The 11951-nt window shown below is 35.0% G+C and overlaps 1 protein-coding gene and 1 pseudogene across 1 annotated transcript; both read right to left on the reverse strand.

The window, feature by feature from the left end:
- Nucleotides 1–885: 885 nt before the first annotated feature.
- On the reverse strand, nt 886–1475 carry LOC114517814 (annotated as a pseudogene).
- Nucleotides 1476–8329: 6854 nt separating this feature from the next.
- On the reverse strand, nt 8330–8867 carry LOC114517684 (neurexin-4-like). The gene has a single exon (XM_028537475.1). It carries the CDS (start codon nt 8859–8861, stop codon nt 8352–8354), a length of 510 nt encoding a protein of 169 aa, XP_028393276.1. The 5' UTR covers nt 8862–8867; the 3' UTR covers nt 8330–8351.
- Nucleotides 8868–11951: the final 3084 nt, after the last annotated feature.

Genomic DNA, 11951 nt, shown 5'->3' on the forward strand with positions numbered 1-11951 from the left:
TTTTAATCATACAAATCACTCATATATATACAGAATGATATCTATGTTAACTATTTTGACATATTATATTTCATTACCATACAAGATTTACAATTTTGGTACATGCAACAACTATTTTTACGTTGGTATTTCTGGTAGCCAGAGATTACATTCTTATATACATATATACATAACATTGCGGTTCAGTTATGTCAATTAACCTTATTTAGAATATTTAGAGCATATCTCAACACGTTGTAACTTATAGCATGAAATTATAGTATACTCATGCACGGTACTGTAGGGAAAAATGGTAGCATGTGAAAAGTATAGTCTGCTCTCGGACAGATGCATGCATGCTCTACAATTGCGCGCGGGAATTTTTTATATGGACTTTTCGAGAAACGGTACTTTCCATTACTGACAGTTATCCATGATTAATTTTATTGTGCAATGGCGGCAAAATTGTGAACTTTAATGGTGTGGAATTCATACTGTGATGAATTTGATTTTCATGACAGGCGAATAAGACTGCAGTCTGCAGGTCAACAACATACAATAATTAAAACAATCCAGGTACATTGAAGAAGAGTGCTGGAGTGCTGCGACCCATGCACTGTATATTGTATGAAATGAAAATATTTCCATCTATCTACATGTAGAAGACTGTGAATTAATCCGTCGTCGGATCACTCGGATGTGTTCCAAGTCTCGACTCTGTGATAAACCGATTTTAAAAATTTTGAATACTTAAATCTATAATATTTGATAATATTGTAAAACTAAAACATGCGATTCTAGGACAAATGAATAGCCTTGCATGGTTACCATGCGTCTCAGTAGTTTAACGAATATTGATTATCAAAGTTAGGTTATTCAGGTGACAAGATCATCTGAATCCATCTCTTAACCCCAGCAACGTAATTTTCCCAGTGTATGAAAACCTGACTCTCTTTCTCCGTTAGGCATTGAAACACCGTCAGCATCTCCAAATCTCAGCTCAGTAACAGGCAGCGTGTTCTTGTCTGTCAGATATCCACTGTCTTCACGCCATGCGTTGTCATTCATGTCACAATTGCATTTGTCTCCACCTGCACAGCTGTTGTTCATTCCACAGGCACATTTTCCACTGTTGACTGCCGCTCCACCCCAGTAATTCATCTTTGAACCTTGACGTGATACCCACCAACCATAACCAGAGTTTAGAAACATAGTTTGGTAACATTCATATTTTATAAACTGCTCACAATTCTTGGACTGGTTCATAATGGCAACAATCTGCTCCATGGAAATTCATATTAATCTTTCTCATGTAAGAACCTGGAGGATCATATCCACTCACAAGTGTTCTTGATTCACTGTCATGTCCAATCTCTGTCACACCAACACCATTCTTTGACGTCATGTCACAAAATACTCGAACAGAGAGTCCTTGTGGTTTTATAGAATACATTCCACTTTCAGCTGAAGGATATTTTGTGCGTAAAATCGTGCAGGATTTGTTGACAGGAATGGAAATATCTGTGAATTAAGAAAAAGCGGTCTTAGTTACTACGTTTATATTGCAGCTTTTTTAAAGGTTATGTATATCATGGAATTAATAATTATTTTTTGAAACTCTCTGAACCAAGTGATGACTTTCATATAAACTAGTTTTATCACATCGTATAATATTATAACATCACGTAGCTACATTTTTGTGCATAAAAGTATTTCACTTTTTTATTTTCTTGTTCAGTTTGATTTTTAGTTTTATATATGCAAACGGTTTTCTGCATGGGTTGTAATGTTTCTTTTGGAATTGCGCTATCCGTAGACTCATAGCAACCTTTGCTGCCGGGCATTTTTTGAAAAAATTTTCATATGGGCTGAAAAACACAAATTTCAATGCCACCCTTGGAGCAAGAAAAACAAAAAAACCTGGAAAGTTTTGTTAAAATATATACCATATATTATAAAGCACAAATGATACAAATGAACTAATTTTATATTTCAAAAGTAAAGCTGGGATCTGTTAGAAAACATAATTACATAAATTATTCTTACGAGTTCTCATGCAGGCGCGGGACTGTTGTTATCTATATATCTATATAGTGCATAGCTTAATATTTCATACCCGTTGGGAGGCTTGGAACTGGTTTCGGGGTTATCTATAATAAAGAAGACTGTGTCGTAAATACTCATGCTAATAGTTTTTTTCGGCACTTTTGCCTAATTGCCTCTCCTGCGACTTTCTCAGTTCTTTTAATTTTGTGTTAATTTAGAGTCGTGTGGATCGAGAGCTTTTTCGCCATGCAGTTCGTCTTCTTTGGTTGTATGCCGGGCATGCATGTATAAGTTTTCTCCGAATCTTTCACATTATTTTTTTTCTCCGTTGAGTCCACTTGACGTGCTAGCTAACTACTGAAGAACTAGATTATTAATTTATTCACGGGTTTTATGCGAATAATGCGATGAAGGCGTTTTTATTATGACAGTTATCCCATGTCATGCATTCATCCTTTCTGATATTTGCATGTTACTTGTTGCAATTGGTTTCTCAGTTATCTATGTTAAGAAGAAGACTGTCGTATTAAGCCGTTTTGAAATTAAACTTTACCATGCATGCATTCAAGAATAATTGCTTGCATTATTGGAAATGTTGCTAACTATAACTAGACACAAATTAATCTTTGAACAGGAGAAGCATTGCTGAAAACTTTAGTAAAATGTTTCGCTAGGTTTATATTCCGTTATAAAAATTTTTGTTGTCGTCTTACCTTTTTGATTATGATTTTATAAAGATGTTTGAACTCAGGGTCACTCGTACTTCCATCATCGTCAGATACGTCTTGAAGGGTCTTGTTGTTGAGCTCACATCGACCTTTACCGATTCCAGAAATTTTGTAGTTAACCGACACGCATGATCCATGAGCAACGCAATGCATACTGCATTCTAACTCAGTTTCAACGTGTTTTGTTTCGATGACATGATTCGCTAAATATTTACCATCAAGTTTGCGAAATAAGGCTTGGACGACCAAGCATTCTCCCGGCTGAAGTATTTTTGAAATGAAAACTAACGCAGAAATGCTCAGTAAGACAGCCATTCTGAAACTGAACATATGGCTTCTTCGGCTAATGTTAAAATTGCTGTTTATTAGTTCTATGAAATATAAGTTTCTATTGTTATTAAAATGTGTTTTCTACGCGCAATTATAGTGACTTTAATTAAGAAACACCTAATTTACGACGCGAACGTGAAGTAATACTGCTATAATTTCCACAGTTTCGCAACAGGGGTGGAAATTATAGGCTTCTTTTGATAAGGAAAGTCAGAGTCGTGTGTAAACCAAATTATATATATTACTGGTTTCCTCGCACTAATAGCAATTTTCATGTCACGTCCGCGTCGTAGATCGGAAGATATTCTCTCTACTGTAATTCAGGGTATCTTATGTTGTTAAAATTTTAACAAAAGAGGTCTTTGATACATTTATGACATTTGCAAAAATGTGGAACTTATCGACAGAATTGAAGTTCTCCATTTTTGAAATAATCGGGCAACTCTGAGTGAACACCAATATTTTGTCCTACTAGACTTTGTATTGTTATGCTAGTAAAATTATTAACAATTCAGCGCTTTTTAATTAACACATTTAAATTAAAGTGCACAAGTGCTGGTTTCATAAACAGCGAAAAGCAATGGAGTGAATAGACCTTTCTTATAATGATATCAAACGCGGAAAGTGTGATGTTACACGAAGTTTGATTGGCTCGATAGGTTTGTGGAGCCAATCAAATTTCGTGTAACATCAGACTTTCCGCGTTTGATGTCATTATAAGAAAGGTCTATCAGCTTAGCGGCTTGTTTTGAAAAAAGTTTATCTTTAAATTGGAAATGTCTTTTTGAAACATCCGGTAATCTTTTTTTTCAATAATATGTACGTTTATTAGTACTAGGCAAAATTAAAATCATGCATTAAGCCGATTTTCCACTAGCGATATTTTTTGCGCGAAGCGACTTTATTCTTTTGTATTTGAGCAATTTGTTCCAGATGGTTGCAGTTGACAGCTCCGAAAGAAAAGTAAAATGTCGCTTCGCGCGACAATTAACGCTAGTGGAAAACCGGCTTTAAAACTAAGTATAATAGTTCTACAGACTATTTACAAGAACAACTTATTGAACTAGACTGGCTAATGTTTGAGTTCCATTCATCCCATGGCTTTAATGCATTATAAAGTCTATTATCCAATTCACTTCTGATGAATGTTTTAGGCCTGTGTTTTAAGACGTCGCATTTTAGTCGCGTCGAATGCAATTCAAACAATGGATAATAAGATGATAATGAGTTTAATGAGTTTTATCATCTCATTATCTGTTGTTTGAATTGCATTCGACGCGACTAAAATGCGACGTCTAACACAGGCCTTATAGTCTGTTAACTTGCGATGTATATGGGCAGCAAATCAACTAAAGCCAAATGCAGTACTGCTATCAATAGGGACCTTAAACATGTAAAACACGACGACGGTAGCTATCAATACAATGCTTCATTGAAAAGAAATGAATTATTAAATACCTATGGGAGGTTTAGACGTGATCTACGTTCTATTAATACAATGCTTAATTGAAAAGTAATGAATTATTAAATACCTATGGGAGTTTTAGACGTGATCTGCGTTCTGTTTACAACGGCAAAACGTCGTTTATTACGTCCTATGTACAGGGTGTCCCAAAAAAACCGCAACCACTTAAATATGCAAGAATATTAATATTGTTCGGGTTTGCACCATAGTTCAGCCAAAATGACTTTTAGCATTGTAAATGAAAGATTAAGAGCCATTTTCAATTCCCACTCTCCCCACGGAATTCTCACTCTCCCCAGTTCTTTTGAAGGCTTGATTTGCTCGCGCGGCTGGCGCCTTAATCAGCAAATTATATTCAAATCGGCTTCATCCAATGACTAGTCTTTATTGTTGAGTTATCGTTCCAGTCTTATTAGGGACCTTAGAATGCATTAGAATTGAGGCTCTCCATATATGAAATGCTCGGGCGACTCGGTGCTAACAACAATATTTTGCCCTACTAGACTTTGCATTGTTATGCTAGTAAAATTATTAACAATTCAGCGCTTTTTAATTAACACATAAGTGCACGAGTCATTGGTCTCATAAACAGCGACAAGCAATTAGGCATGTTTTGAAAAAAGTCTATCTTTAAATTGGAAAAGTCTTTTTGAAACATCAAGTAATCCCATGCCTTTAATGCATTATAAAGGCCTATTATCCAATTCACTTCTGATGGATGTTTTATAGTCTGTTGACTTGCGATGAATAGCTTTATCACGGCTTTATCAATAGGGACCTATGTAGGACGGGAACACGACGACGGCAGCTATCAATACAATGCTTCATTGAAAAGAAATGAATTATTAAATACCTATGGGAGGTTTAGACGTGATCTACGTTCTGTTTACAACGTCGCGTTTATTACGTCCTATATGTACAGTATCATTAGTATGTATGCGCTACCTCGAGTTAAGCTCTATAGAATTGCCCCTAAACGTAAACACGATGTTTTCAACGTCTTATATCTCATAAAATTGGTACAGTTGATAATATAGAACGACGCTTTATCATAACATTTATTTAAAGAAGTATTCCAACCACGTCGTCCTCGTGTTGCCGTCCAACATGCTTAATTTTAAAAGTTTCCTAATAACAGACTACATTCCATACGTCAGCTGAAGAGATGATAATGTCGTCAGCTGAAGAGATGATAATGCATATATTATTAACGCGACAGAAAAATAAGAAAACGTGCAAAAATTAGCGACATACAATCATTGAAACAACTTAGAGACGTGTTTAATAAGAGGGTGATATATAGGAAGCTAGACCTGTCCGAAGAAGACTTTGATATAGTCCTGTTGACAGAAAAGACTTGAAAAGTCCATTTCCGACATTGACTTTACTATACTTTGAATTCAGACATTAACAAATGGTCAGTGCCCTTTCAGATGAAATGAATTGTTAGATAAACATGTTACAAGGTGTTCTTTGAGTGTAGTATTGTTGGAATTTCAATAAATGGGGTTTACTGGTATACCATAATACCTGCAAGGGGAAATATTCAAATCAGTATAGGAATAAAGTCAAGCCATGCCAATCTCGAATTGCGCGAGAGAATTTGATACACTTTTCAACAAAGGGTATTCATAACTATTACAACATTGAAACAATTTAGGGACATTTATTAAGAGGGTGATATATAGGAAACTTCCCATGCAGTATCTTGTATGAAATGAAAATATGAAATAGACCTGTCCGAAGAAGACTTCATTAATGTAGTCCTGTAGAAAGACTCTTAAAAGCCCGTACACAGGATCCAACTTTTTCGGATCCATGATTCACTTCTTACAAATGGAATGTAGTGTGTTATTGATAAAGCTGTACGTACTGCATTGGCTTTAGTTACTTTTCTGTTCATATACGCAAAAACTAACTCGCAAGTTCGCTATATATACGAGTAATTTCGTCTAATCATGCACAATGCTTGGCAGTTATTTCAATTATATGCAAACGCTTGCAGCGAGCTTGGCAGTTGATTTTGCGATGAGTGAAAAAGAGCCTTAAATTCATTTCTACATGCATCGACTATGATTATTTGAATTAATTCAGATATTAACAAGTGATAAGTGTCCTTTCAGATAAAACGATTCGTTACATAAATATATTAAGTTAGTCTTTTGAGTACAAGGGGACGTATATTTTCGGAATTTCAAAAAATGCGGTTTATTGGTATACTTTATCTGCATGTGGTGGAAATATTAAAATGGGAAATAGTCAAACAATGCTACAATGGCCGCCGCTTTTAAATTTTAACAGGTGCAAATAGGAATGGCGGTTGAAATGAAAGGTGAAGAAATCATAAACTTCACGTAATCATAATCAATTAGCTAGACAATAGGTTCAGACAATAACATTATATAAACTTCACGAATTATGAACAGGGACTGAGACGTACCGTCGTTCCCCGTGAACTGGAAGTAAGCCCCTTACCATAGGTACACGGTGAAATTCATTTTATCTATTATGCACTCAGTCTACTTGTTGTAACTTATAACGTGAAATTATGGTGTACTCATGCTCATGCAGCACCGTAAGTATAGTCTGCTCTCGGACAGCTGACTTACATGCTGTAGAATGCGCGCGGGAATTTTTTATAGACTTTTCGCGAAACGGTAGCCGCTACTATCCATAACTGACAGTTATCCATAACTAATTTTATTGTGGAATGATGACAAAATTGTGAATTAATGGTGTGGAATTCATAATGTGATGAATTTGATTTTCATTAAGTTAGTCTTTTGAGTACAAGGGGACGTATATTTTCGGAATTTCAAAAAATGCGGTTTATTGGTATACTTTATCTGCATGTGGTGGAAATATTAAAATGGAAAATAGTCAAACAATGCTACAATGGCCGCCGCTTTTAAATTTTAACAGGTGCAAAAAGGAATGGCGGTTGAAATGAAAGGTGAAGAAATCATAAACTTCACGTAATCATAATCAATTAGCTAGAAAACAGATTCAGACAATAACATTATATAAACTTCGCGAATTATGAACAGGGGCTGAGACGTACAGTTCCCCTGAACTGGGTGCATGTAAGCCCCTTGCCATAGATACACCCGGTGAATTCATTTTATCTATTATGCACTCAGTCTACTCGTTGTAACTTATAACATGAAATTATGGTGTACTCATGCTCAGCACCGTAAGTATAGTCTGCTCTCGGACATTTGACTTACATGCTGTAGAATGCGCGCGGGAATTTTTTATAGACTTTTCGAGAAACAGTAGCTACTATCCATAACTGACAGTTATCCATGACTAATTTTATTGTGGAATGATGACAAAATTGTGAATTAATGGTGTGGAATTCATAATGTGATGAATTTGATTTTCATGACAGTCATGCAGTCTGCAGGTAAACAACATACAATAATTAAAACAATCCAGGTACATTAAAGAGTGCTGGAGGATGCATTGCTATACATGCATGCAGTATATTGTATGAAATGAAATATCTCCATCTACATGTAGAAGACTTAATACAAACTGTCCTGTCTATAAAAAACACTCAACAACTACCATATTACTATGAATTAATCCGTCGTCGGATGTTTTCCAACCGATTTTAAAAATTATGCAATACTTAAGTCGATAATATTTCATAATATTGTAAAACTAAAACATGCGATTCTAGGACAAACGAAAGTCTTGGTTGCCAAGCGTCTAGTTTAACGAATATTGATTATCAAAGTTTAGTTATTCTGGTGACAAGATCATATTTTAAAATCACATCAGGTTTGATGTTCCATCTCTTAACCCCAGCAACGTAATTTTCCCAGTGTATGATAACCACGCTCTTTTTCTCCATTGCCTAATACTTCGCCAGCATCTCCAAATCTCAGTTCAGTAACAGGCAGCGTGTTCTTGTCTGTCAGGTATCCACTGTCTTCACGCCATGCGTAGTCATTCTTGTCACAATTACATTTTCCTCCACCTGCACAGCTGTTGGTCATTCCACAGGCACATTTTCCACTGTCGACTGCCGCTCCACCCCAGTAATTCATCTTTGAACCTTGACGTGATACCCACCAACCATAATATATACCTGTGGGGCTATACGTAAAAACGCTATCGTAACATTCATATTTTATAAACTGCTCACAATTCTTGGACTGGTTGATAATGGCAACAATCTGCTCCATTGAAATGTCATATTTAATCGTTCGATTGTAACAACCTGGAGGAGAACATCCAATCACAAGTGTTCTTGATTCACTGTCATGTCCAATTTCTGTCACACCAACACCATTCTTTGACGTCATGTCACAAAATACTCGAACAGAGAAATTGAGTCCTTGTGGTTTTATAGAATACATTCCACTTTCAGCTGAAGGATATTTTGTGTGTAAAATCGTGCAAGATTTGTTGACTGGAGTCGAAATACCTGTGAATTCAAAAAAGGACTTTGTTACCACTGGAATGCGTTTGAAGATAATTATGACAAATGTATATTGGGTATGAAAAATCAATGTTGTATCTTTAACTATAGGAATGCATGGGTTACCGTCAGACGCATTATTATACGGAAGATTTTTACACTCAATTAATTGAGGCTTGTGTCTGAAGATGACTTTGCAATTAAGTCGAAGTTCTACACACAAATATATCAGCCATTATCCTTAACATTTCTTTTCTTTATTTGTCTTGAACGGAATGAAATATAGTAGGTTTGCATGTTGAACATCAGTTGTTTTTACTTTCTTTTCTAAACTTTTTTCTACGTGTTTTTTAATTGTCGTGTCGATGGGTTAGTTTCACGAGTAAACGAAGAGACTTGTCGGGAGCTTATTAAACCACCTCAAATAAGTTTTAGCATCACGACAACGAACAAGTATAATTAGCAAAAAGTATATTTTATAATTTATAACCTCAGTTATTTCTTGTTAACTAACAACGTAGACAATGCATAACTATATGAATTCGCCGCAACTTAAGACTTACCTGACACTGATTGGGAAAGTATATACAAGAATACAATACAACATTAGAAATACTTCAATGTTTTTTAAAAGTATTTGAACGTCATTTAGTATATACACGGGGCTTTATATGGATTCAACGCACCCTTAATTACGCTTTTCAACTTACATTATATATATATACATTTTAATCTCTATAAACTAAGCTCTGCCTATAAACTAAGCTCTGCCTATAAACTAAGCTCTGCCTATAAACTAAGCTCTGCCTATAAACTAAGCTCTGCCTATAAACTAAGCTCTGCCTATAAACTAAGCTCTGGATGTTCCGAAAATAAATCCGCATTCCAGTTTCTGAGTGAATTCTAATTTTTCGAAAATGAAGTCCAAGACGATGTACATGCAGGTATAGAACGGGCATTGTGGAGTATAAAAGACCTGTTTCTTTCGGGGATTAAAAGGAAGTTCATTTATTTATCGTTGGACAACGGGTTTTCTTTAAATGCAATTCGCATATCATACCTGTTGAGAGATTTCCTGATGTCTGTGTGGCATTTGTTGCAATTGGTTTCTCAGTTATCTATGTTAAGAAGAACACTGTTGTATTAAGCCGTTTTAAAATTAAACTTTACCATGCATTCATTCAAGAATATTATTAATTGCTTGCATTATTGGAAATGTTGCTAACTATAACTATAGACACAAATTAATCTTTGAACAGGAGAAGCATTGCAGAAAACTTTAGTAAAATGTTTCGCTAGGTTTATATTCCGTTAGAAAAATTTTTTTTGCCGTCTCACTTTTTTTTTATGATTTTATAAAGATGTTTGAACTCAGGGTCACTCGTACTTCCATCATCGTCAGATACGTCTTGAAGGGTCTTGTTGTTGAGCTCACATCGACCTTTACCGATTCCAGATGTTTTGAAATTTACCGACACACATGATCCATGGGCAACGCAATACATACTGCATTCTAATTCAGTTTCAACATGTTTTGTTTCGATAACATGATTCGCTAAATATTTACCATCAATTTTGCGAAATAAGGTCTGGGCGACTGAGCATGCACCCGGCTGGAGTATTCTTGAGGTGAAAACTAACGCACAAATGCTCAGTAAGATGGCCATTCGTCAACTAAACATTATTTAAGTCTTTAACACTTGTTTTAAGATGTGATGCAAAACAGACTTTCATTAAGACCACATTTATTTCTAATATTCCTCTTCATTTTTTAAGATGATATTGACAATTCTATTTAGGAACCATATATTCAAAAAGAAATGAGTAAAGTCTAAAGATAGTATAAATATATTATATATATCATTTAGCTATAGACCCGAGGTAATTGCTATTCCGCGCAATATTTCATACGAAAGTCTTTCGTCGCTGACCCGGGTTGAAATATCTTTCCCAATCATGCACCCGAGCAGAGGATGGATAAAATTATTTATATTATACTTAAATATAAAGATCTACAGCGGTGTATATATACATATATAGCTATATACTTATCTTATATAGCTACTCGCCGTGTTATATGAGCTGTTACGCAATCTGATTGGCTAAGCTACTAAGGGTATATCAGGTTATTTACAATGAGAGTAAAAAGTGAGAATTTGTGATGAGGATTTTATATAAGTTTGCACATTTTATCATTATAATGTTCTGGCTATATATTATTATAAATGAATCATACCATTCGCTCACGTCATATATGGCTGATAGCCATGGTCTGTGCAAAGTCAAGTTAAAATCGACTGAAATATTTAATCGTCCAACACAACTATTCAACTCTTGAATGAATGTGTCAAGCATGCATTTGACTTGACTATATTTCACGATGATTACTAAAATATTTTTCAAACTTCTATTTATCTATTAATAATTTTAGTTGGCAATGTAAAAGATGATGAAAATTTCTTGCATGCATATATTATTAGCTAACGCGACAGAAAAATAAGAAAACGTGCAAAAATTAGCTACATACAATCATTGAAACAACTTAGAGACGTGTTTAATAAGAGGGTGATATATAGGAAGCTAGACCTGTCCGAAGAAGGCTTTGATATAGTTAATAAATGATAAAGAATTGAAAAATCCATTTCCGACATTGACTATAATACTTTGAATTCAGACATTAACAAATGGTCAGTGCCCTTTCAGATGAAATGATTTGTTAGATAAACATGTTTCAAGGTGTTCTTTGAGTGTAGTATTGTTGGAATTTCAATAAATAGGGTTTACTGGTACACCATAATACCTGCAAGGGGAAATATTCAAATCAGTATAGGAATAAAGTCAAGCCATGCCAATCTCGAATTGCGCGAGAGAATTTGATACACTTCTCAACAAAGGGTATTCATAACTATTACAACATTGAAGCAATTTAGGGACATTTATTAAGAGGGTGATATATAGGAAACTTCGCATGCAG

This window comes from Dendronephthya gigantea, unplaced genomic scaffold, assembly GCF_004324835.1.
Source record: "Dendronephthya gigantea isolate DGI-Jeju-01 unplaced genomic scaffold, DenGig_1.0 000009F, whole genome shotgun sequence".
In the NCBI taxonomy this organism is placed as follows: domain Eukaryota; kingdom Metazoa; phylum Cnidaria; class Anthozoa; order Malacalcyonacea; family Nephtheidae; genus Dendronephthya; species Dendronephthya gigantea.

What these genes read in the sequence shown, in the direction of transcription:
- LOC114517684 (XM_028537475.1), bottom strand. Translation starts at nt 8,861, where the DNA reads ATGACGTCAAAGAATGGTGTTGGTGTGACAGAAATTGGACATGACAGT.